The sequence below is a fragment of the Rattus norvegicus genome, chromosome 10, assembly GCF_021556685.1.
Source record: "Rattus norvegicus strain SHRSP/BbbUtx chromosome 10, alternate assembly SHRSP_T2T, whole genome shotgun sequence".
NCBI lineage: Eukaryota > Metazoa > Chordata > Mammalia > Rodentia > Muridae > Rattus > Rattus norvegicus.
This window is the reverse complement of record NC_141543.1, coordinates 65444722-65470682: the sequence shown is the minus strand read 5'-3', so window position 1 is coordinate 65470682 and position 25961 is coordinate 65444722. Positions and strand designations below refer to the sequence as shown.

The following is a 25961-nucleotide window of genomic DNA, read 5'->3' as shown; positions in this document are numbered from 1 at the left end:
AAGCTGTGTGTGCGGGATGCCGCATCCTTCCTGGTTAATCTGGTGAGGACTTGTACAGAGGTGAATTGAACTGCTAGGAGCAGTTCTATGCTTCTGAGTCAGCGTATCCTCTGGGAATTCATTAGATGTGCATGTTCTAGGGTCCCGTCCCCCGCCCCCAAGATATACTAAGAGGCAGTACAGGCAGGCTTTTGAACATGTCCTCCAGGTTAGCCTAACAAGGCTGAGAACAAATGTCTCCAGGTCCAGGGTCTCATCAAACCCGTTCTCCTCACATACATACTCCTTTGTTCCCGTCTGTGCTAGGTAAAAGTTATTTCAGGGAGCCACATCCCCAGCCTTTGCCTCAAATGATCAAATTATAAAGGGAACATACCAGGGTTAAATGGTCAGTCATTGGTAGGTACTTAATGGATGTTACTTAGTACCAAGATCAGAAATATCTTTCTCCTACTGGCTTAAGAAAAAAGACAGTAAATTAGGGCTGGTATTTTTCATAAAGTCAGACTATCAAATGTTCTAGGACTTTGGGATCCCCAGTCATATGAAGCCAGAAAGCATGTTCAAGCATGCATGAGGCCGTTGACTAGGAGCAACCATTGTGACAAGTCTACTAGCTGCCCACCTCTTCCCTCCATTTCACTAGCCCTACATAAACTGGCTCTTATACTCTCAAAGCCAGTGCTCCCTCCTCTTTTCTACTTGCTAAACCCCATCTACCAGCCACAAGGGAAGGGAATAAGGCACAAGCCTAAATAGATGTTCAGAAGACTACAAAACCCTCTTCCACACATCCTTCACTGCAGCCTTTTTCTCCTATGTAGGGCCCAGCTGGATAGCTGGGGCCATACCCCTTCCACTTCAGTGGCTTGAACATGTTGAGTTTGACCCAATATATGTGTAATTACCTCCCAGTAGTACTTCTTACAGCTTCACTCAAGCAATAGGAACACGTTTCACAGAGCACACAGGGGAAGCTGGGGCAGCAGGTTTCAAAAACTCACTTTATTCCAATGTGAAATGAAGATGTGATGGTTTAAAAACAAGAAAACGTTCTTAGTAGCTGTGGGGATGCCTTGCTGGCCGCCCATTCCCTTTGAAACAAGGTCCCTGGACAGATACTATCCATCAGCAGCTCCAGAAAAGCCCCAAGTAGAGGATCTGCCTAAAACAGCTCTCTTAGGCTCAAAGGGTGGCCATCTCCTTCAGGGACAGCAGACAAAGAAAAACGACACAGGCAGGGAGGGGAGAGAGAGAGGGCAGCCAAGGCAGTAGGAGCCCCAACACCCAAGAGCTTCTTTGTGTAAGTGCTTATATGGCAAAAACCAAGAAGGAGTCAGGCTCCACCGAGGTGACAATCACTCCTAGGCATGGCACTTTCCCTGGGATCCACAATTCAGCCCTGGGTCCCACCCCTTACCCAACTATGCATTAGGCAGCTCAGGTTAAAATGGGGAGAAAGATACATTCAGACTGTTGGCCCCCAAGGTTATGCTCACCCGGGGTACAGGGAGGCAAGTCAAAGCCTGTGGTAGGACCACCTCTCCTGCTTGGCCAAAGCCAGGCACATGGATGTGTGGGGTCCACCAACGCTGGCCCCTTCCCTTCACCCTAAGGCTACAGGTAGGCCAGGCCCAATCACAGTAAAGCCACTGTAGGTCTCACCTTGCACCCTACCAGACATCTGGCTCCCCCTCCCAAGACACATGAAAGCCCCCATCTTTTTTGGCTTAAACCAGGCTGGACCCAAGGGTAGTAGCAACAAAAGCAGCAGCCATAATGTCAAACATAGAAATGACCTGAGAAATTGTTATCTGCACGTCATCCACTCAGAACTGACTGGGCTATATACATCAGGAAGGACGGAGCAAGACATCCACAGGCATGGACATACATCGGCTTGAGGCTGGGGAGGCACTTGCCCCCAGCTGGAGCTGATGCCTTACACACTTCATTTTTCTTGTCTTCAATTAGGCCTCTGCATTGAATATTCATTGAACCAGTGCAAAACCATCTTTTAGGGGCAGGCAGGCCAGGGCAGGGCCCCAGGCAGATGGTAGGGTGAGGTGGGGGTAGAAAGTGGAAGATTAGCTTCCTCTCCCAATCTGCAGGGCATGCCCCCCAGAATTCTCCTGGAATCTGTCTGCATCACCGGGTAATGGGGCTGCTGGACTGTCCATCTTTCTCTCCTTTTTTATCCCTGTAAGCTCAGGGAAGGACCTTCCTTGGCAGTCTGAGGGGAGCCCATGCCCTCCAGGGCTCTGTCTGGCTCAGGCTCAGTGGCCATGGGTTCTTCAGCCTTATCCCTGTTTCTGCTGGCCTCCTGGAGCTGGTGTCGCCGTGCCACCTCTGCCTTCAGGTTTTCCAGGTCTTTTTGGCTGAACATTAGGAGGCGAAAATGGAGTCAGAGTAGCCTGGACCCTGTGCCACCCTGCAGCTTCCTTCCAGTATTCTGCCACTTGAGACAGTGGAGAGATGAACGGGTGCCCCTCCTAGAGGAGCAGTGCTGCCTACACTTGACGCAGCATTTGGTTCAGTCCGCTCTCAACCTCTGCCCGCTACAGCAGACCATGCAGCAAACGGGACAAGGGTGCTCCCTCCCATTGCCGGCTGGCCTGCTAACAACATCTCCCACATCTAGAGGTGGGGGGGTACTTTCAGAGGAGTTTGCAAGAGTTGTAGGAGAGTTTTCAAAAAGCTGGCTGACAAGGCACAGCCCTGCACTGGAAAAGGTGACAGCTAGAATGCAGTCACATCAAATGGACTGAAAAGTGAAAGATCACCAAGATGATAATGGGAAACAAGGCCAGCCAGGTACAACAGCACAGCCTGGGAAACAAAAACAGGAGTGCAAGCTCATTCTCACTACATAGCTAGTTCTGTGGTAAACCTGGGCTACATGAGACCTTGCCTAAAACAAAACAAGAAAAGGGAGAAATGTAACAAGGTATGCTAAAAATTGAAAAGAAACCAGGTAGTGGTACAAGTCAACTGCGGTCCTAACACTTGAAAAACTGAGGCAAGAGGATCATGTGTTTGAGGCCAACTCGCCTAATCCCAGAACCCACAAGACTGAATCAGGATTACTACAAATTTGAGGCTGGCCTGGGCTACATCATGAGGTGATGGTTAGCCTGGGCTAGCACTGAACTCTTGTCATAAAATAAATGGCCAGGCCTTTAATCTCAGCATTTGGAAGACAGGGGCTGGCGGATCTTTTTGAGTTTGAAACCAGCCTGGTCTACAGAGTGAGTTCCAGGACAGCCAAAGCTATTACACAGAGAAACTTTCTCAAAACAAACAAGAAAATAAAACAAAACAACAAAAATAAAGGAAAATAAATAAAACACTATGGCTATGTCTTTCTTGGACTATATGGTGTCTGGGAGAAATCACAAGGAACCTTACTATAGGCCATGTGCTTTTAAAGTCACGAGCTCTGCTCATGTACCTTAAGCAGAACCGAAGGCTTACTGCCAGGGCTGGGTGGATGGAAACCCTTACCTGAGAGGAATGAAGAGGATGCCATTGATGACATTGAGCTGCTCCAGGACACTGGCCATGCTGGGAGCTGTGAACTGAGGGTGGTGGGGAAGGCCAGGTTAGTGTGGCCTAGCAAGAGGCTAGGGCATTGCACCCACCTAGTCAGCACAGGTCTATACCTTAAGGGGTGGGATATTGGCACTGGAGCCATTACGGTAGATCTCATTCATGGTGCGTTGCAGGGCCACAGCCTGCTGGGTCAGGCACTTGAGGTACTCAGAGCTCTCCCTGGTTTTCTCATGGTCCTCACCTAGCTATAAAGGACCAAAGCAAAAGGAGATCAGGGCTGCACAGATGGCCACAGGCCCAACCTTCTCAGCCTATGCTGAGGCCCACCTGTGTCTTGTAGATGGTGTAACCTTCCTTCTCATGCTGGAGGGCTGACCGGAACTCAGCTTTGCTCTCATAAACCCGGGCAACAAGGTGGTGGCTGGAAGGAACAGAATATATGGGGCAAAAGAGCGACAAAAAGTGGAGCCCATCTAAGGACTGGAATCCTTCCCAGGAGCTCCCAAGGAACCAAGGAAAGGGCACAGATGAGAGGTAGAGCGCTTCAAAGAACTTCTCTCAACTGCGTGAGACAAAAGGGCCTCTTCCCAACCACACTCTGTGTCTCCAGGAGTTTGCTGGGGGTCTTAGCCAGTGCTGCCTCACCTGAGAGCCACCTTAAGGGCCTTGGGACCATGGTACTTGGTAGTGACAGCCAGTGCATTCTCCAGGAAGCGCAGGGATAGATCGTACTCCATTACGCCATGCAGCACCAGCCCGATGTTGTTCTGGGGGATAAGGAAGAAACTACGTCAGTTCCTCCCCCTACACAAAGTCCATCCCACGGCCTGTTCACCTAGACTCCTCTCCAATACTCACATCCAACAATGCCATCTCAGGATGGTCCTCCCCAAACACAAGCAGCATGAGGTAGCGGGCACGGTACAGGAGGCTCAGGGCTGTGGACAGCTGGCTGCTGGCAAAGCAGTAGAGGGCCAGGTGCATCTGTGGGTGGGGTCATGGTGGGTCAGGGTAGCCTCGGGCACCCACACCTACACGCCAACCCCAGCATGGCTACTCACATATTCCTGGATGGTGTTGGGGTGCTCAATGCCCATCACCCGCTCACTCATCAGCACAGCCTTCTGCTGATTACTGAGGGCCTGGAAAGGGATAGTATCCATCTCAGGTGAGCACTGCTTCCCAACTGAGCAGCCCCACCAGCATGGGCTAGCCTGCAACTTCTATCCTTTGCACACAGGCAGCAAGATAATAGCAGGGGCTGTGACTCTGGAGGTCTTGGCCACACTGAGACCACCTGAAACTTACTGTTCTACATCTTCCCTAAAGTCGTCTATGCAAAAACAAACAGATCTGAAACTTAGCTGAAAATGCATTCACTTCTAAAACACCTCCCTGACAGCCTCTGATTGAGAGCCCAGGGCCATCGAAATAGCTGGAATAAAATCACACAACACTGAGGAAAACAAAAGAGACCTTTGGCTGGTCTTCCCACGGTCACTCAAAGGCCAGATATTGTGCCACAGCTCTTACAACTCTATTGCCACCATCTCTGAGCTGTCATGTCATGCTCACCTTACAGAGCACAGGTAGCTACTGAGCTCTTCCAAGGACAGCAAGTGAATGGTTGAGAGCTCATGGAACAAGAACTTTGGAGCTCTTGGGATGCCACTACGTGGAAACCCAAGGGAGAGCATTCTCCTGTTTTAACAAGGCAGTGATGGTGGGGCCCCCAGACCTTTCATGCAGCTCCAACTAATACATGAGCGCCAGAAGCGCCACAGCCAACGCACCTCAGCATAATCCCCCATGATGTAGTGGAGGCGGGCCAGAAGCCGCAAACAGGCACAGATCTCCACATGCATGGCTCCATAGACATTGTTGAACAGGTTCAGAGCCTCGTTGATGAGCTCACAGCCTTCCTTCAGGAAGCCTAAGAGGCAGCCAGGGTGGCAAGGTCAGGGCTGGGCAAGAGACACTCCCATTTCCCCCAGCCCACAGTGCCACGCACCCTGCTGTACTTTGGCCTGTCCACTCTGGAAGAAGTGGAAGGCATCCGAGGCCTTGGGGTTGACATGCTTGACCACAGGGAAGATATTGAGCACATCTTCCTCAGTGAAGGCAGGCTTGTGGCGGCTGTCAAAGCTGTATTCCTTCAGCAGAATCTGGGGATGGCCCAACACCCAAAGCCTCAGCCTTGGACACAAGAACAGCGCCTCCCAGCCCACCATCACATGTCCAGGACTACTGTCCCAAGAAAGCTCCCTTCCCCCGCTTTGTGGTCCAGGCTGGAAAGAAGGGCCCACCTGCATCCCAGTTTTCAGTGAGATCTCCCGTAGCAGTGTTATCTTCTGCAGCCCGTAGGTCTCCACAGCCTGGTCCACAGAATCACTAGGGGTAGGAGCAGGGGCTGAGCAGCCCTGCACATGCCTGCCACTCTGGATAGCTGCTGAACTCCAGAGCCCGTAACCACTGCTCTCCACTGCTCAGCATTAACCCCTACAGCCAACCCCACTTTCCCACACTGGTCCCACATAACTATACCTGTTGTTTTCACTCCACTGCCCGTAGACCACAGGCCGTAGATGCTGCCCCACTCCACCCTCCCGTCTCCCACACTTGTGATGATCGCTGCCCCTTGTGCCCGTACCACTCAAGGGTGAAGTCAAAGTAGTTCTTGGCCTCCTGACATATGTTCTTCCAGAGCTCTTGGGGGGTCATCACAGCCCACGCAGTGTTGTCTGCAGCTCCTGGAGGCCGGTTTTTCCTCCTCTTGTTCCTTTTCTTGGAGAGCAGCTCATCAGCAGGCAGGTGGGCCACAGGGTTGGGGTAAGAGCTCAGGAAACAGTTCAGGAAGTGGCTGATGGCAGCTGAGAGGCCTGAGAGCTCCACTCCCTGAACCAAATGTTTTGGTTGAAGTCAGGATGGCCCTAAGCCAACCAGGGCTCTTTTCCAGGCCCCATGCCACCCAGGGAGATCCCAGCAAGTTGGGAAAGAGTGCGGCACCTGTAGGTATGTCTTGAAGATATGCTTGGCGGAGCGTGTGATGAGCTCTCCAATGCCGATTTTCTGGGGGGTCAAAGAAGGAAGTCTCGGGCAGGTTCCAGGCCTCCAGCTGCCACCACCTCCCAGGTCAAGCCCCACTCACATAAATGTGGTCCAGCTGGTCCCGGGCTGGGCTCCGCAGCACCAGATCCAGCACCTTGCCCAGGTATCGCATGTTGATGCCACGCTGGCGCATCACCTCAGCCAGTGTGGCCCCGTCCATGGGCAGCACAGCATACTCTGTGCAATCCTTTACCTGTGGGGCTGCATCAGGTCAAGACCAGCCCCAGCCCTTTGCCCCCAACCCTCTGGGTCTTCCCTGGAGCCCTAATGGAAGGACAGAACTAAGGCGCTGACTTACATGAGGAAGAGAGGGGACAAAGTATGAAAAAGGCACAGGAACCTGTCCTTGCCTTCCCATTAGAATGTAGCCTGACAGGTGGGTGGCACAGGGTCATCTGGTCATATGGGAAGAAACCTCAGCTTTATTCCTTATTCTGACTCACAACCCGAGGCAAAAATGGCACCGGACCCAGGGATCTGTGGCTAAAAAAGGAAGCAAGCCTAGGCAGAAAGCTAGTGGAATCAGTTGGACAGGGAATACTAGGCCCCTGCTATCTGAGCCTCAGAAGACCAGAACTCAGCCTTGCCAGGGCGGGGCCTATCTATGTCTGATGCCTCCTTTGACTTACTGGGTGCTGCCAGTCTGCCAGCAAGGAGAGGCTAATGCAGCAGCTCTAAGAAGGCTCTACATGTGATCTAGGGACAAGGAGCACAAGGCACCAAGGTCTGCAACAGACCCTTTAGGCAGCCCCAACCCGTCCTTTCAGCCCCTCCCTCACCAAACCAGGGATCTGGCAGGAGAGCAAGAAGGCAGCTGCATCTTTCAACAGCTGCTTCTGGTCCCGAACTTCATCCTGGCAGGACTCAGGAAATCGAACCCCTGGGGAGGTAGAACAGGAAGGCTTGAGCCAGACCCAGGCAGGCAGCTTTCTGCTGCTCAAGAGCCCAAGCCCATCCCATGATGCTCCGCCCACAGTTGCGGGTTCACTCACTGAGTATCCATCCATTCTTACTTGCCTGGAGAGAAGATGTCAGGATTGAAGCGAATATCAAAGGCTGTGCTGCTGACAGAGCCAACAGCCTTGCAGGCGTTTTGGATCACCTCTCGGCTTCGAGGGTCTACTGTGGGGATGTGAGGATAGGAGGTAGAGTTGTGCTGCTATGAGCCTCTTGCCCACCCGCTCTAGGGATGTCTGCCTGCCCCTCAGAGATCTGTGAGCTAAACTGCCACAACCAAACAAGCACAGCAGCCCCACCTGTGCCATCGTCTGAGGCGATGGTCTCTGCCAGCTCCTTCACCTTGGCCAGGCCGCTCACACTGCTGCCTTCCTCCTCACAACCTGCCTCAGATCCTAGTGAGTCTTCAGATTTGGTCTCTGTTGAGGAGGGAGGGCCACCATTCTCCAGGGAGGTGGAGGTGTCCACCTTGCTGGCCTTCTGTTGCATCAACTGTAAGGCGGCCAGCTTCATGAAGAGAAGGTACCTAAGAGCAGCAAGGCAGGCGTGATGAAGAAGGGGCTGTGGAGACTGGGGCCAGGCTGCCCAGTGGTTAAGAGCACTTGCTATTCTTACAGATTCAATTTCCAGTACTGACATGGCAGCTCTCAACCATCTGCACTTCAGTTCCAGAAAGTTCAATGCCCTCTTGTGACCTTTAAGGGAACTGGCATATGGGGTTGGGGATTTAGCTCAGTGGTAGAGCGCTTGCCTAGGAAGCGCAAGGCTCTGGGTTCAGTCCCCAGCTCCGAAAAAAAAAAAAAAAAAAAAAGGAAACTGGCATACATGTGGTCACATACATGTAGGTAAAACATTCATACACACGACTATAGCAATTAACTCTTAAAAAAAAAACAAACCAGGCGGGTATCAGCACATGCCTCTAATCTCAGAACTGGGGAGGAGAGGCAGAAAGATCTCTGAGTTCAAGGCCAGCTTGGTCTTCAGAATGAGTTCCAGGACAGCCAGAGCTATACAGAGAAATCTTGTCTCAAGAAAATAAAACAAGGGCTGGAGAGATGGCTTAACGGTTAAAAGCACTGCCTGTTCTTCCAGAGGTCCTGAGTTCAATTCCCAGCAACCACATGGTGGCTCACAGCCATCTATAATGGGATCTGATGCCCTCTTCTGGTGTGTCTGAAGACAGCTACAGTGTATTCATATACATTAAATAAATCTTTAAAAAAAACAAAACAAAACAAAGACAAAACAAAAAAAGAGGCAGGCCCAGGCTCCAGGTATGAGGCCAAAAATACATTGGCACTGGGAACACTATCCCATTAGCATAGGAACACAGTCTGTCCTGTTGGCATGTGAGTGTGTACGCATGCCTGTGCCAGGCTAGCAACCCTACCAGAGAGAAGGTCAGAGCAAAACCAAAGTGTAATGTTGCACATCTGTAATCCCAGCCAGTACTAGGGAGGCTGAGACAGTATTGTGCGTTCTAGGCAAACTTCTGCAGCAAAACAGCAAGACCCTGACTCAAAAGCAAACAAAATCCCACTAAATTGTCCTCAAGTTTAGAAGACAGCTGGGGCATATGGGGGAGAGATAGCTCTAGATCAGGGCTCTCAGCAGTGAGGAAGAGGACCGCCAGGAGCATCTGGAAAGAGTGCATCGTTGTGTGAGACACAGCAGATAGGTGCAATCAATGCCAGCAGCCCAGCACTCTGAAGCCCCACCTCCCAGCCCTGTCCTATGACATTCTTCCTGTCGTTATACTATATTAACACATTTATTCATTTATTTGGAGACTGGGTTTCTACGTAGACCAGACTGGCCTCTAGAGATCCACCTGCCTCACCTCCTGAGTTGGGATTACAGGTGTGCACCACCATGCCTGACTTTGTCTTTATATGGGAGTGTATGTGCACAGGGAAGCCACAGGAGGCCATCAGCTGTTGCTATATTACCATCCACCTCACTCCCTTAGACAGGACCTTTCACTGAGCTTACACTACACAGCAGCTAGCAAGTCCCCTGAGTCCCCTGTCTCTGCTCTCTCCCCACAGTGGTGGGGTTAGACACATGCTTATGACCCAGTCTTGTATGTTGATGCTTTGGGGATTTGAATCCAAGTCCTCCTTTACAACATAAGCACTCTCACTGAGCATCTCCCAGCTCCTGCTGCTCCCAGCTCCATATCTGCACTGACTGGCATTTTAAACCGCCCACGAGATTCCAAATACCCCTTAAAAGCCCAGGACCACTTTGCTGGGAACACTGGTTTAGGCACTTTTAACTCTACAACTGACAGAGGCCCTGCGCTTCTTCATCTGGAGATCTGAGGCAGGCAAAGGCTGAGATTAATAATTGGGCTCTAGGAAGTGATCTGGGAGTCTCTGCCTTCCAGAATTCCCTCAGAACAGATGATCCTGAGCCAGCTTCCCTGTCAGTCCAGGCCTACAGCAGCCACTCCTCACCTGTGCTCCACAAAAGCATCTACTAGCTCCTGGCGCAAACAGCACAGCTTGTGTCGATGGGTTCGGGGGAAGCCAGCTCGAGAGCACTCCTCAGGCAGCTCCTCACCAGGCACAGGAAGGAAGTTGAGGTCAGGTGGGAAGGTGCGCAGTAGGTCAAGGATGTAGTGGCGCCCATCATTGCCAATGATGCCCTTACACTCGACTGAGGAACAGAGCTCCACCTCCTCATCTCGGTCATTGAGCACTCGGTGACGCAGAATCTTGAGAGGCCGGCTGGTGCGCTCCAACAGCTCCAGGTAGCGTGGGTGTGACACCACTGTCTTGCCAAAGTCAATGGAGCCATAGATGACACTCTGCTCCTGGTCCCGTTCTAGGATGCCAGGGATGATGGACTGAGCTGTGACCCGGTAGCCACGGTAATCCACCACCACTGTACCCAGTGTGTACAGCCCCTCTACATCCACAGCATTGTATGTGCGTACACCGTTCAGGTCATTGGTGGGTGCCACATAGGCTGCCACATCCCCACCAAAGTCTTTGTAGTGGTCCCGGACATCAAAGCCCAGGCTAAAGAAGATGTTGTTCCAGATGAACATCTGCATCTTGGTCTCCTCGCTGGGGTTGATGGCCATCACATTGCCATCAATAACTGCCATGGCACCCCTTGTGGCTGCTGCTGTGAAATCACTGTGCACCTGGGAAGGCCAAGGTTGGGAGGGTGAGAGCACCAAGGTACATCCTATCCTGGCCCAGATTCCCTAGGTAGTAAAGACCGCGCAGGCCCTGGGAACTAAGGAACCCTAGCCTCACGTGCTTAGAAATGGGCAACAGCATCACCTCTTTTTTTTTTTTTTTTTGGTTCTTTTTTTCGGAGCTGGGGACCGAACCCAGGGCCTTGTGCTTCCTAGGTAAGCGCTCTACCACTGAGCTAAATCCCCAGCCCAACAGCATCACCTCTTAAAAACAGTTTGAAACCTCGACAATTCTACTGAAAAGACCCAATCAGGAACAAAAGGGAGTATGCAGGGCCAAACGATACGATTCAGCAGGTAAAGGTCCCTGCCACCAAGTCTGACTACATCCAAGAAAATAGATTACTTCCCACTCTACAGCCAAGAATCTCAGTGAAGCCATAGCAAAAACCTGAGGTGGTTTTCTGAGAGGCAGGAGGTTGACATACCCTGCAAAGTCTATCTCCAGTGTTGCCAACAAAGGTAGGCTAGTGCCAGCCTCTGGTTTTCTCTTTACCCACAAGCCCAGTAACAGGGAGGCTTAAGGCTGCAGTCACCTTGAAAATGGCTCTTTCTCGAAGCAATCGCTCAGGCAGGTTCTTGCGGGGCAGCTCCCTTGTTGTCTGCAGCTCTTCATTCCAGTCCCGGGTCTGTGGAGGGACCAGGGAGGCAGAGGCAGGCTCAGCCTGTGTCTCCTGACCTGCTCTGGGCTATCCCCTTCTTCCACTTCCCTGTGGATAGGCCCTAGAGATCAGAGGGAGCCTATTGGGAGGTGCATAGAGCCTGGCAGAAGGGCGGGTCTGGGTAGCACCTGTCCAGGAATGTGCTCCTCGTAGCCCAGCCTTGAGGTGTAGGCGTCCTCAGCACGCACACAGTCCATGGCATGCTCCGCCTGGGGGGCTGTCCAGCTGTATACCTGGAACGGGGTGGCGATCCTCTCGAACGGGTGGCGCTGGACCCTGTGGCAGGCAGGGGAATGGGAAGGTGGGACACCCCTCCAAGTTTAGTGCCCAGGTGTGACCTCCTCTTCTCTGAGGCCCTCACTGTTCTGGCATCTCCTACCCATAGATGCCAACCAAAGGGCATCTCTCCCAGGGCTGTTGCCCCCTTGAACCAGGTATTCTCAGGCACAGGGACACCATTTCTTCAGGCAGAGATGCTGGTGTGGGGTCCAGCCTGTGACTGGAGGCAGGGCAGGGCACGGTGGCAAAGGTGCTACCTTTTCTTCTGCAGCACAGCAAAGTTCTTTTTGAAGGTTGGGCTGATCTGGTTGAGCAGCTCTACTAGAGAATGGCTAAGGAAGCGGGGGCTGGCAGGCTTGGGGTTGAAGTGGTAGGCTGTGGACCTGCAAGGAGAGGGGTCACTAAGCAGGTGCCCTAAGTATCTATCATTAGACTCAGAACACGGGGACACGCCAGGGCACGTGGAGGACGAGCAGAGACTTACTGATTCAAGTAGAAGCCCCGTGTGGACGCAGTGACGCTCACTTGCCGGTCCTCAGCAGTGATCACAAACAGGTACATGAGGTCCCCATGCATCTTGCGGTTCCCAGGAGGGGGGTTCCAGCCACTCATGGTGAGCACTTTCAGACACTGCAGGGGCTGCACAAATGGCCAAACATGAGGAGACAGGACTTTTGGGATCTTCCCACCAGGGTCTTCCTTGATGCTTCTAAAGTCTTACCTTCCAGTCACGGTTCTGGGGCTGCAGGGGACACAGAGGCCGCTCCCGGCTCCCTGGCAGGATATACTCAGGTGGTGTGCAGTCGATGGGATCCATCTCCAAGCCTTTCTTCCGCTTCCCACTGTCTGAGGAACCCAAGGCTGGTGGTCAGCCAGGAACCAACCATTTCTGTTACTTAATGTGTCCCTGGCTTGCCTTGACTTCAGCAAGCTCCCACCCCAACCCCCAGCCTTTGTCCCTCTGCACAAGTCCAAGTGCCAATTTTCCCCGCACCTCCTAAGTCACCATCAGTGAAGACACTCAGGAAGGACAAGGAGTTACAGTCAACTCCATTGAAGGCATCAGATGGGTCCAAGCTCTTGAGGAGGTCTCGGACATGGCGCACGTGGATTCGGGCCTCCCGAACTGTGTAAGGCTCTGTCAGAGGAGGGTGAAAGCATTATTATAACCCTATTAGAATAACCTGACTTGCAACAAGATTTGCAGAGTGCTTTCATGGGGGTGGGAGGGCGAGCTCGTTGAAAATAGAAGACGAGGTCTCTAAAGTTCTTGCTACCTTAGAGTTATGTAACACAGACTACCCTTCAACTCACAGTGCTATGGCTGCCTCAACCTCCCAACTACTGCGACCACAGGCAGAGAGCCACGTGACCAGCTTTCTCTCCTTACAGTGCGGGGTGGTAGAAGGTGTAGAGTTAAGCTGAATCTATAGCTGCTGGGGTAGCTTAAACCTCCATTTATTTTATTTTATTGCATGGTTGGGGCAAAGTGACAAAGCGATCTAACAGTGATCCTCAAGTCCTTGCCTCTAAGTGCCAATGGTAGACACAGACCACCATGCCTATTCAAGGTTTTATTTTTAATTTGTGTTTTTAATTTAAGTGTGAACTATCTGTATGTTTCTGTGTTACTGTAAGCCACAGTGGAGTGTGGGGAGTGGAGTGCTCATGGAGGCCAGGAGAGGGCATCAGAAGCCCTGAAACTAGACTTAAGCTGTTGTGAACTGCCTGATGTAGGTGCTGGTAACTGAATGCAGGTCCACTGAAGAGGAAATGTCCTTAACTGCTGAGCCACACCCCTAAACCCTGAATTTTCCAATTAGGGTTCCCATTTTTAATTCTCCTGTCAGCCAGCTATGGTAGGACCTCACTAGACTCCCAACCATTGTGGTGGAGGATCAAGAGTTCATCCATATATCAAGTTGAAAACCAGCCTTACACTGTCACCAAGAAATTCCAAAAGATAAACACCTAAGCCAGGTTTCTGGTTACACACCCACCCCCACACCCTCCCACCCACCCCCACCCACCCATACACCCTCTAGTTAGTGGGATCCTTGTTTGCAAAGAACATGCTACCACTTGCTCTTGAAGTCTACTCAGGTCCTGGAAAACCCATTAAAGCCATGGGCTTTTTGTTCAGATATCTTCAGTCCTGTGGAGCTGTCAGGGCTCCACAGCCTCAACCCATGCTCCTCAGGGATTGTCTAAGGACTTGACATCCTAAGAACCTCGGAGCCAACACTGCTCTACAGTGTGTGTTTTGTGAATTTTAATCGTTTTCTGAAAGGACAAGTGGTTCTCTGATCAACTGAGAAGTCAGCTGTGGTACAGACTATCCTAGACTTCACTTACTCCTTTATTTCCCATTTTGGTTTTTTGAGACAGGGTTTTATTCTGTAGCCCAGGTAAACGTCCAGTTTACAGCAATTCTCCTGCCTCGGCTGCCCAAATGCTGAGATTACAGGCATAAACTGTGCTATTTCCATATCGGCTCTTAATGAGCTGACTTCCTAGGGATTCATTCAGACCTGCTATAGGAGCTGCTTTTCTACAACCATCTCCCCATACCAGAGGAGAACTGCAAACTTCTGACACTGACACCCTCCTCCCTCAAGAGCCAGGAAACATTCCTGCACTTGGGAGGCACAGTAAGGCAGGTCTCTACCTCTACCCTGATCTACAAAAAAAGTTCCAGGACAGACAGGGCAACAAAGAAAGACAAAACATAAAACAAAAAAGCAAACAACAAAAAAGAGAGCTATAAAACTTTTTGGTTCTGAAAGAGGCAATACTTGTCTTTTCAGAATTTGATAGGCTAATTTCAATCCTAGTTTGGAACTAGCTTGATTTTTAAAAATGGAGACCTAAGTCTTTAAACTGTGGACCATGTAGTAGAAAGAAAGGGAATGACAGCCTAAGCAGGCTGTAGCAACTTCTAAGTCAGTACCACCTCCATGTGGCCAGATGGAGCAGAGAAACAACAGTAATAGTGTCTGTCAAATATCTGGCCTAACTCGAGGGCTCTCCTCTGGCAGCCACCAGCTCAGTCTAGACCAACCTTCCACAACTCGGAGCACCGAGCCCTCCTGCAGTCCCTCCACGCTGCGTAGCTCTGAAAAGTGGTCCAACATATTGCCATCCAAGTGCAGTGAGAAGCAGGTACGGTGACAAGTATCTTCACGGTCCATGAGCACCTGGTGGATCTCCTGTACCATCTCCTGGGGGGACACCTGCAGGGAGGAAGGTCACTCTAGTAAGAAACTCTATGGGGAGGTGCAAAGCATACCTCCATGCCACCAGGCGAGCACTTGGGCTCCTAGAATAAATCCCCCAGCTTGCTACTTTTGGGGTTTTAAATTCCAGCCCTATCCAGGAATGCCATATTCATCTGCATCTGTGTTTACATACATACTTATACATATATGAACTTACTAGACGGAGCTTGGCCCAGACCTAAACTATTTATGGGAATCAAGAGCGACTCCTCAACCAGAGGCTGGAAAAAGCAGGGGAAGCAGCACTAAGGCCTCTAGAGCAAATGACTCTGGCTTGCCAGTGGCTGCTGGTGCTTGTCATCTAGTCATGAGGCAAGGCCTTGAACTTAGCCTCATCTAGTATGCTAGCCCACACCCTAGGCAAAAGCAGGACTCAGCTTCCTGCCCACAGGTCCTGCACATGCAAGGACAAGGCCTGACTTTCAAACACCTTCCTCCAGCGGCAGACTCAGACCCGGTCCCCAGCACATCTTTCTCCATCTGTCTTACCTGCAGGGAAAAGGGCTCGATGCCAGGGGCCAGGATCTTCACAGAAAAGCCTGTGTCCTGAATGACAATGACTTCCTGTCCAGTGGTCTCCTCTCCAGGCTCACCCTCATCTAGCCCATTTTCTCTAGGTGGCTCAGATGACCCTTCTTCCTTCTTCAAGTTCTCTGAGCAGTCACCATTCAACAGCATGACTGAGGGGGGATCTGGGAAAGGTGAGAGCTGAGTCAGATGGGCCTAGCTGGGCAGGTGGGGCTTTCTACCTCACACACCCAGTTGAGAGTAAATCTATTCCATAGACCCACTAGAGACCAGTCCCCTCACTGCATCCATGTAAACACTGCCATCTCCTTTCCACATTCTACACCCTCCCTTTCCATACACTGTTCCTCACCACAGCAGTCAGGATTCCTCTCCAGGGCCACAATGGCACACACCAACCTTCTCCAGCAGCAAGGCCTCTGCTCAACTCCTCCTCTTCTATCCAATGATCCATTCTCTCCAGTGATCCTGAGCTATAGGCGGACCTCAGCCCCTCCTAATTCATTTCCCATATGGATTCAAAACTCCCCATCTCTGAGCTCAGACGGCCAATGCTGGCCTGGGGTAAGCTTCTCAATCAAGTCAACTACCATCAACATGTAACTTCCCCTTAGACCTCACCAAAGGCTCATTTTGTTAGAATAGAATCTATTATCTCGGACAAACCAGGCCCTGTTCTCTCCCCGGTACCTTGTTGCTTACCCTAAACCTGCAACCAACTCCTAGGTATTGGGGCTCTACAGCCATGGCCTTAGTATAGTTTTTCAATATCAAAAGTTTCTGAACCCTTCTGATAAAGTGCTGATGACTCAAGTGTGGTCAGCATTCTAGGGCACCTAAAACCAGTCTCAGCTCTTGCTAGCTGCTTTCCTCTCACCTCTACGTCTTGATAGTGACCCCTTCACACATATAAACATTCCTGCTTAACTATTCTATAGCTTCTGCTGGATCATTCTGTCACCCATGATATAATGATCCATTGGGCAAACTCCAACTCTTTTGTTTTGTTTCGTTTTTCAAGACATGGTTTCTCTGTGTAGCCCTGGCTATCCTGGAGTTGACTTGTAGACTAGGCTGGCCTTGAATTCACAGAGAATTGCCTGCCTGCACCTGGCCCTTCCAACTCATTAAGCTGGAAGTATATAAACTTTCTCCAGAGCCTTCCCAAATGACCTGGGCTGGCAGCAGCCCGTCACTGCATTCAGGAGCAGTCACTTGGCTTCTGTGAATAGCTGTTCACAGCAATGGCTCTCTGTTCTGCCTTCTGCCCTCCTCTACTCTAGCTCAATGAAAAGATACCAAGTTAATTAATGCTAGTGTATATTCGAGACCAATATTTGTGTGCAGCACCCAACTTAGCATGCTGTGGGAAGAGAGGAGCAGGTGACAACCCTACTCCCCAGTCCAATGCCAGCACTAAGGGGAGCAAAGAGATGCCTCTCCACCCTTGGGAAGCCAAGGACCACCTCTCAGAAACCTTCCAGCTAAACATAGGTCTGCCTGGATATCTACTTGGCAAACAGAGAGCCTGGCCCCAGCACCTGTCTGTCAGAATGGCCCCCTTGGCTTGTAGTCCCATTATTCCAGCTATGAGTAGGACCGTGCCAGACAGAACAGCCCTGCTCTAGATGTCAGCCCAGCCCACTCAGACCCCATGGTCCCTTTCCTACCCATCCTGTTTCCATCAGGAGTAGTAACAGAATACAAAACCTCAAGGGTCCAATCAAGGGCCTCAAGGAGGTAGACTGACTCAAAATAGATAGGCAACACTAGGGGCATGGAGAGAAGCCCCAGCCCTTTTCCTCTACCCCGCAACCTAATAGTTGGTAAATAGAACCTTTAGGATTTCAGATATAGTACCAACTCCTCCCAAAAAGGGTAACCAAGTCCTAGAAAGGTTTAAAGTGAACCCCAGGTTCACCAGCTCATGCCACTAGTCACTATGGGCCTCCTATTATGCTATCTGTACCATATCATACCCTCTCCAAACTAGGAGTTCCATCCAAGAACCATAGGACACACAGGATATCCCTTTCAGTGACCCAGCAGCCCCAGGTGGGGAGGCCTCAGCCCCTAAAAAATGGACAATGATATAGCAGTGGTGGCACATGCCTTTAATCCCAGCACTCTGGAGGCAGAGGGTGGTAGATCTGAGTTTGAGGCCAGACTGGTCTACTGAGCAAGTTCCAGGACAGCTGGGGCTACACAGAGAAGCCCTGTCTCAAAAGAACAAAAAGAAAAAATAAATGAAAAACCCACCCCAAGTGAACCCTTGTCTGGCTCTAAAGACAGAGCAGACAAGGGGAAGGCAATGCTAAAAGCAATCTAGGGTACACACAGAAGAAGCTTCCCCTTACTGGTTCCCTGGAGATGATTTTCCAGGTTGGCAATCTCCTAGAATGGAGATGGAGGAGAAGCTGGGAAAGCCCTCACTCAATATAGAGACCACGCTTTAATCACTGAAGGTACACAGGCAGGCAGTTAAACCTGGACCTTAATAGACAGCCTGTGTTCTACATGTTTGCAGTAGAGGGCAAGGGAGTAAGAAGGGAAAGGCAAAATGAACCCCAGCCCTTTTGCCTAAGCCCAGGAACATGAGCCCTTGGGATAGTCAGATTTAAGACAATGTTCTTCAGGGCTTCCTCTCCTCCGGGACAGTCAACCCTGGCTCTCTTTCCTCCAGGGGGACCTGAAAGCCTGCCCACCACGGGACTTGTGAAAGTGGTTTTCTGGTTAGTACCTGGGTCCGCACAGCCCCACAGCCCACCTGGTACAGTCAGCAGCTGCCCTCTTCTTGGCTCTGGAGTCTCAGAACTGCCATGGCAGTAAGGCCGCCAGCTTCCCTGACCAGGCCCAGAACCAGGCCCAGAACCAGGCCCAGGCCCAGGCCCAGGCCCAATGCTGCCTCTGTCCCTTGTTCCAGTCTCTGCTTCTATCACTGTGGTAATGCAGTTGGTCGGCTCAGGGCTGGAGCTCCAGCTGGCTTCAGGTTTCAGTGGGGCCAGGCCTGCTGGGGCAGCCCTGGGAAGGGCACATTCCCCCTGCCTCTCTTTCTCTTCAAGGTCGGGCAGAAGGACAACTGAGGGCCAGGAGGCCCCACTGGCTTCAGGACCTTGGAAAGAACTACTAACACTTAGGCCCACCTCCCCACATACCTCAGAAAAGGGATCACTGCTAGTGAAGCCATTAGAGGAAAAGAGGAATCCAGAATTTGGGGTATCTGGGCCCCTTTGGATAGAAGGCATAGGGGGTAGGCTGGCAGGAGCAAGGCTCAGCAAGGGGGTCCTCTCCTCAGCTCCACCTACACCGGTGGTGGGCAGGACTGCTTCAGCCAGCTGCTGACAACAGCTGGCACAGACCCGGGCCCACGCCATCAGATAGCCACCCCTGGTCCACCAGCTACCGAAAGAGCACTCTGCCTTCCTCTTAGGTCAAAGGACTGGTTGAGGCCTCTGGCTCCTGTTGCCCCTTGCAGGTGACCTGGCAGCTGGACTCTTTCCTGAGAGTCACTGGTTCTAGTGAGGGGGGGATGGGCCCCAATCTCTCAGAGGACAACTGCACCCAAGCCTCAGGACTTAAAGCTGCACCAAGAAGCTGGCAGGCTACCTCTGCTCTTCCCAGCAGCCTGTGCGCCACCAGGAGAAAACCAAATGTCTCCCCTGGGGAAAAATAGAGCTGCCAGCAAGAGGCTGAAGGCCATCACACTGTGGAGAAGCAGCATGCCCAGCCTCGCCAGGGTGCATTTGCAGGGCTTCTGACTTGTTGCCAGGGCCTAGTAAGGACTGCTCTGGCATCCATACTAACCAGCATGGGGGTGGAAAGGGGAGCAGGGCTCTCACTCCAGGTCCCTCCATTCCCAGAAATGGCTAAGCAAACCCTTGGCTTCTCTTCAGCCCTAGCAGGTTCTGAACCTCACACTATGACCTGAGGCAAAAACGGTCAGATCCAGACAGAGCTCCATTCCTTTTAACCCCCTCTTCAAACACACCCTAATCCTGGGAGGGGAGCAGGCAGCCTGGTAATGCTAAAGGATGCCAACACTGACTCCACTCTAGTTTACATTAAGCCAGTGTTCACTCCAGGCCATTCCCCAGAAGGACCATATTCACATCAGCCACTCCATCTCACTCAAGGAGACTAAAGCTCTACAAGTCTTGTAAGTGAGCTGTCCAAAGCCACAGAAGCAAAAGAAGTCTGTGATGCTAAGTCTAGGAAAAGGTGTGTGTGTCAGAATCCCAATCCCAACCTCTGGGTACTACTTTTAGGGTACTATCTATTGCTATGTTCCCCCAGGACCAGACTACAGCAGTGCCTTCCTCCTGGAAGCCTAAGGAGTCAGTCTAGGTGGTGCTTGACGCCATAAGATCAGCCAGGTCTCTATTCTCCTGCACTCGGATCCCAGGGGGTCCTTTGAAATCCAGGTCCTCTGAGGACCTAGGCTTTAGGGAAGTGGAATAAAAAGGCAGTCCTCTGCAGAATAGGACCAACTGCCTGAATGCACTTAGTGCATGTGCTAACTGACTCCTACAGTCTCCAGAAGAGATCAGAGTGGAAGGACAACACATGGCCTTCCCTAGGGCTATACAGGGATGTCACTAGCCAGAGATGGTCACAGGAAGGACTTTCAAAGGGATCTGAGTAACCACAAGTAACCTCTGTATGCCACTCCGGTCTGATAGTCTTCAGAGACTATGCCAGGGCCAGGCTACACCCTAGCTAAGGAACCATCAGGTGAAGCAAGAACAGGAAGTAGAACCCCAAAAGATACATCACCCCATCCTAGGAACCCAGTGCTTCAAAGCCCATTCAAGTGGACAGAGGCAGAGGCAGCTTATGGAAGACCCTGTTTGCCTTCTTCCTGTTTCCGCAGACCAGAAACAGGTCTTTAAGGTCCAAGTATAGTTCACTATTTTCTCAGACACCACCCAGAAGAGCTTTAAGATCCTTTAAGATCCTGCTGGAGAGCTTATAAGCCCCTAAATTCTCCCCTTGTCTGCCAGATCCCCTTCAGTTTCCACGCCCAGCTCTGAGAGCCCTCCCCTGTGCAGAAGGAACTTGACACACCACTGTGAACTTGAAAAACCTGCCTGTTCTCTTAACCCCTAAAAGTTACTTTATTCCTAAGGTAACTGACCCTTGTCTGCCTTGTCCCCTCCTCAAAGGTACTGGAGAGCTCTGAAATAGGGGCTGAGGCTCAGGGGTCTGCACTCTGATACCCATGCAGAAACCTTACCAGGGGATAACAGAGGAAGGAAGACCTACACAACACAGACTCAATTTATGTTTCTTCTTTGAACAGATCCAAAATGGCCGTAAAATGAGTCTTGGTTATCTATACCGGTTTTCTGTGACACAGAAGCCAAGGTCCTACCAAGTAGAAAGCCCTGTGTCCCCAAGATGAACTATGCTCTGACCCCAACCCAGCACTCCCCGACCCCCAAGAGTCCTTCAGCATATCATTAAGAAGGGAGCTTCATTCACTAAAAACCCTCCACCACTGCAGTTCCTAAGCTCCCTGAATCACATACATGATAAACCAGCATGCCCACCTCGGCTTCCTCTAGGCTGGGCTGGGGCAGGCTTGGCATGCTAGCCATAAACTGAAATCCAAATGCTTCCCTAGACAATGAAATCACTGTGACCTTGGACAAGCTGCTTCATAGCTCTTCAGATCTCTTTGATGGAGGGGAAACAGCCAGCTTCAACCTTCTTTTACCCAGCCGTGGATCCAGAGACAAAGTATTTTCAGCATTTCTTGTTCTGTACAACTCAAGCCTTGTCTTGGGTAAGGTAGGTCCACTGTGATGGATAACAGTCTAGCAAGTGTTAGGCCCATTCTTACTCCCAGTTAGCCCTAGTTTGCTCACTGAAGCCGGGAAGAAGTGAAAGGATCAGTCTGGCCCCGAGGAAAAGTGAGGAGGCCCTAGGAAGGGGTCTCTAGTTTCAAGGCTGGAGCCTGAGACTTGGTGAAAATAACAGAAAGGACACAGGCGAAGTACAAGAGAAGTAAGCCCCACCCCTAGACAAGCCTCTGCCACTCCCAAAGCCACCGCCACACAGCCTCCATGGGGGAGAGCTGGTAGCTCCACTCCACACTAATGACCTTTGCCTTAAAAAAACAGCAGCTCTAGTCTGACCCACTTTTCGCAATAAGGCAGGTTAATGATCAAGTTCAGGCACAAACACCTCCCCCTGACAAACAGCTAGGCTTTGCCCACACACACAGGCAAGACCCCACCCCCCAGATCAAGTACAGGCCAATAACTAAAAGAATTGAGACCACAGCCTGATGATCTGGGGTTAAGCCCTTGTCTCTAAGAATGTACCAGAGACAACCCCCCCATAACACACACACACCCCAACTTGCGCTCTTCCCATAGTCCAAGTTTGGGCAGCTCCAAACTGAGCCTCACTCACAGTGCTGCAGCTCTGCCGCACAGGAACGTCTAGGACAAGAGAACCAGAAGGAGGCTGGGCCGCAAGTGTCACTGCCCCCAGCCCCAAGAGCTCCCCAAGCAGGGCCGCGGAGGGGGTGGGGCCGCCGATTCCATCCGTCTGTGGCGGCGGCGCACCCTGAAACCAAACCGCGTGTGCGCGCACGTGTCCCCGCGATCTTGCGCGCGTGTGTCCGCCGTGGCTGCCCTTCCACGGTCCCCACGTGCGAAGTCCAGGCCGTAGCCGGTGGTGCCAGTGAAGGTGACCTTCAGGGCGGGGGCAGCCCAGTACACCGCTCACACTGACGCGGAGGAAAGACAGTTGATCCCACCGAGTCCCGAGCCCTCCGGCCCGACTCCGCCCGGGCCCTAGCCCAGCTGTTCCTACCCCCAGCCCACTCACTCACCAGCCGCGTTCGGCCGCCCCTTGCCGCCGGCCTGCGAGCCGTGCTCCCGGGCGCTATCGGCCGGGGCGGCTGCCGGCAACTCGTCCGTCTTAATGACCATGGCGGGAGCGGGCGTCCGGCTCGCCTCTCCGCGCCGCACGCCGCGCCACTAACCCAAGTGCCCTGCGCGCCGCGGCCGCTGCGGGAAGGACGGAGTCACCGGCCCACGTGGTGCGCGCTTTAGCCTTTGACCCCGCCGCAGCTCCTCTACCCCGCCCTTGCGCCTGGCCTGCCCACGGCGGTCGACGAGGGACAAAACACCAAGCACTCTGTAGTCAGTCCACGGATACAGTGACTCTTCGAAAGCCTTAAAGGCAACGCGTCGGAGCTCAAAGGAGAGAGGCCTGGGCCCCCTGGTGAGGCGGGGCTTCCGGGAGACGTTTCCTAGGTTCTCCGCCTGTTGGGCGGGCGCCGTGACCTTGGGTGGAGACTTGTCTAGGACTGCCTTCGCTCACTGTTTCCCCTCCCCCAATGACCCTCTGCTTCTTATTGAGAATCTGCCAAAGACCGCGTCGTTATAAGGCAGCTTTGTTACCACGACCCTTGGTATCCTCCTCACGGAGGGAAGAGACTAGAGTGTATTTGGATTTTTGAGGAAAGTGTGCAGGTTGCAAATAAGAAAGTGTTAGAAACAGACTACGAAAACTTGGACACACACACACACACACTTTCCAGGCCACTATCTTGATTTACAGTGAAGAATGAAGGCCAAGGTTACATAACAGAACAAGTTTAGATTTAGCTCAATAGATGGATCCTTACTATAGTTCTTATTTATTTTTCAGTTCTAGTGGTTGGGAGGGGGATAAGGAGTGAGGTCTGTGGTTGCTGAGAGAGTTTCTTTTCTTGTGTGTGCCCTACTGAGCACTAAGGTGTCTACCTCCAAGACACACCCTTCCCCTTCGTTTCAGGTGACATTTAAACCAGGGCTATCCAGACAGTTAAATTTGTCCTGGCAGAGAGGGGTCAGGGTAAGCCTTCCATGCACAGGTGGTGGGAGCCCTTTGTGAAGCACTAAGCCTCGTCTTTATGCTTGCTGGGATTTAATGGAACCCGGGAATCTGAGGCTGGGATGAGAGCGGTCTACTACTCACACCCTTGTACAAGCTGCACAGGAAAGTTAAATCTGCTGTCCTTTTAGGGATCTAGTGTGGTAACAAGGGCCTGTAATCCCACTTCTTGATAGGTGAAGGCCGGAGGACCTGAATTTTGAGACCAGCTTGGGTTACATAGTAGCACAGCCCACTTTGCCCTAGAGCCCACGTGATGATGAGAACTGTAGCCAATAGAAGAAGGAACCCTCCATCAAAGGGGAAGGGGGAGAGAAATGGTAAGATTTATGTGTCAGAAAGATCCTCTTGACTGTTCTGTGAGAGCAAAGGAGAACTGAACAGGACTAAGGAGAAGTGATTTCAGGTTATTGCACAAGAAAGTTGGAAGAATGACCAAGACCTTATTGCTGCTGCACATAGAAATCAGGCCAGCAGGAACTGGGCACAGTGTTTCCATCTGCTCTCTCAGCACTCAGAAGGCAAGGAGAGAATGTAGAGAGTTTAAGGTTAGCCTGGGCTACCTGGCTAGACCCTATCTCAAGAAAACACACACACACACACACACACACACACACACACACACACACACACACACACACAAAAGGCAAGCAAGGTAGTGTAAGGACCTGACACTGAATCGTACTAGGAACCTTTACCTGTCTCTTGTAGTGAACTTGAGCAAATCAATACTATCTTGCTAAATCTTAGGTGTTTTGCTGTGTGTATATACATGTTTGCGTGTTCTTGTTGTAGGTCAGGTGTCTGCTTCCATGCTTCTCCAACTTATCTTTCTAGAAACTTTTTATTACATTTTTATTTAGTGTTTGTGTGTGTCCCTCACCTCACCTTATTTTTCAAGGTAAGGTCTCCTCTCACAGGAGTTGGCTAAACTGCCTGGCTGGCTAACAAACCCCAGGAATTCTGTTTCCATCTCCTGTGTGCTAGAATTGTATGCCTGACTTTGTACTTTACTAACTGAGCCATCTTCCTTCCCCTGTGTTTTTGCTTTTAAAGATTTATTTTTATTTTTAATTATATGTATGTATACATGGTGTGTGTGTGTACATGTGTGTATGATATGAATGTGTGTGTGTGTGTGTGTGTGTGTGTGTGTATGTGTGTATGAATGTGTGTGTGTGCAGTTGCTGACCTGGAAAGTTCCAATCAATGTCATGTGCAAGGCTGCAGAATGAAGATCTTCAGGCAAGGTTGTCTGAGTGGTCAGGGCACACAGTAAGTTCTTCTGGGAGGAGGCTGTACTTCTGTTGCTTGTTTGAGAAGAGGTCATATTCTGTAGTTTAGGCTGGCTTGGAATTCACTACATAAATGAGGTTGGCCTTGAATTTGCAGCAATCCTCCTGCAGCCTCCCAAGTGCTAGAATTACAGAGATGCACCATCACAGCTGACTTTACTTAAAAATGTACACAGACGATAAGTTCACATTGTTCAAAATGCCTGGCTTCTGGCCTGGCATAGTGGCATAAGTCTGCAATTCCAGAGTCAGGAGGACCAGAAATGCAGCTACATAGTGAGTTAGAGGTCAGCCTGGGCTTCAAGAAACCTTTTCTAAAAATAAATAAGAAATAAGCACCACACAAGTCAGGCGTGATGGTGCACACTTGGAATCCCAGCACTTGAGGGGTAAAGGCAAGAGAATCAAGAAATCAATCTTTTTTTAAAGTGAGTGCCCTGTCGCTGTCTTCAAACACACTAGAAGAGGGCATTGGATCTCATTACAGATGGTTGTGATCCACTATGTAGTAACAAGGAATTGAACTCAGGACCTCTGAAAGAGCAGTCAGTGCTCTTAACCGCTGAGCCATCTCTCCAGCCCCTCCCTCCCTCCCTCCCTCTCTACCCTCCCTCCCTGTTCACTCCCATCCAAACAGCCCAACTTACTCTTTTTTCTTTTCTTTTTGTTTTTGTTTTTGTTCATTTGTTTTTTGTTTGTTTGTTTTAAGACAGGGTTTCTTTGTGTAGCTCTGGCTGTCCTGGAACTCACTCTGTAGATCAAACTCAGAAATCTGCCTGCTTCTGCCTCCCAAGGGCTGGGATTAAAGGGATGGGGCACCACCACACCACCCAAGTTACTAATTCTTTTTTTTTTTTTTAAGATTTATTTATTTAATTATAAGTACACTGTAGCTGTCTTCAGACACACCAGAAGAGGGCATCAGATCCCATTACAGATGGTTGTGAGCCACCATGTGGTTGCTGGGATTTGAACTCAGGACCTCCAGAAGAGCAGTCAGTGCTCTTAACCACTGAGCCATCTCTCCAGCCCAAGTTACTAATTCTTTAATACCTTTAATTCTTATACCTTATACCTTTCTGGAGATGTAGCATTACAAAGTATGTGTCCATAAATGTGTTTATGTATTCCTTTTTTCTATACCCTATTCTCTTTCTTAATTTTGAGGGTTTTATTTTATATTATTATTTTTATTTAT

The 25961-nt window shown here is 50.9% G+C and overlaps 1 protein-coding gene across 20 annotated transcripts; it reads right to left on the bottom strand.

Annotated features, from left to right (window-relative positions):
* Positions 1-983: 983 nt before the first annotated feature.
* Cluh (CLUH binding protein of NUMT mRNA) lies at positions 984-22619 on the bottom strand. 20 transcript variants are annotated; one of them, XR_015630598.1, is made up of 27 exons: positions 22420-22619; positions 21996-22314; positions 15540-15742; positions 14834-15005; positions 12767-12910; positions 12494-12618; positions 12257-12411; positions 12030-12155; positions 11622-11769; positions 11368-11460; positions 10080-10774; positions 7917-8143; positions 7674-7782; positions 7440-7540; positions 6701-6853; positions 6559-6621; positions 6203-6447; positions 5859-5943; positions 5564-5717; positions 5346-5485; positions 4614-4694; positions 4411-4536; positions 4198-4319; positions 3880-3973; positions 3663-3797; positions 3505-3578; positions 986-2378 (listed from the first exon to the last, which is right to left on the bottom strand). XR_015630598.1 is itself a non-coding variant. In XM_087571978.1 (27 exons), exons 3-27 carry the CDS (start codon positions 15726-15728, stop codon positions 2195-2197), a joined length of 3936 nt encoding a protein of 1311 aa, XP_087428104.1. In that variant the 5' UTR covers positions 15729-15742; positions 21936-22314; positions 22420-22619; the 3' UTR covers positions 986-2194.
* Positions 22620-25961: the final 3342 nt, after the last annotated feature.

Bases quoted from the DNA above. Each gene is read 5' to 3' on its own strand.
- Cluh (XM_087571973.1), bottom strand. From the start codon at position 18,952: ATGGCGTGGGCCCGGGTCTGTGCCAGCTGTTGTCAGCAGCTGGCTGAA. The intron at 6,854-7,439 runs GTGAGGGAGGGG...GCAGCCCCACAG, and splicing joins CCTGCCAGATCCCTGGTTTG to GTAAAGGATTGCACAGAGTA. The intron at 3,974-4,197 runs GTGAGGCAGCAC...TGTTCCTTCCAG, and splicing joins GCCCTTAAGGTGGCTCTCAG to CCACCACCTTGTTGCCCGGG.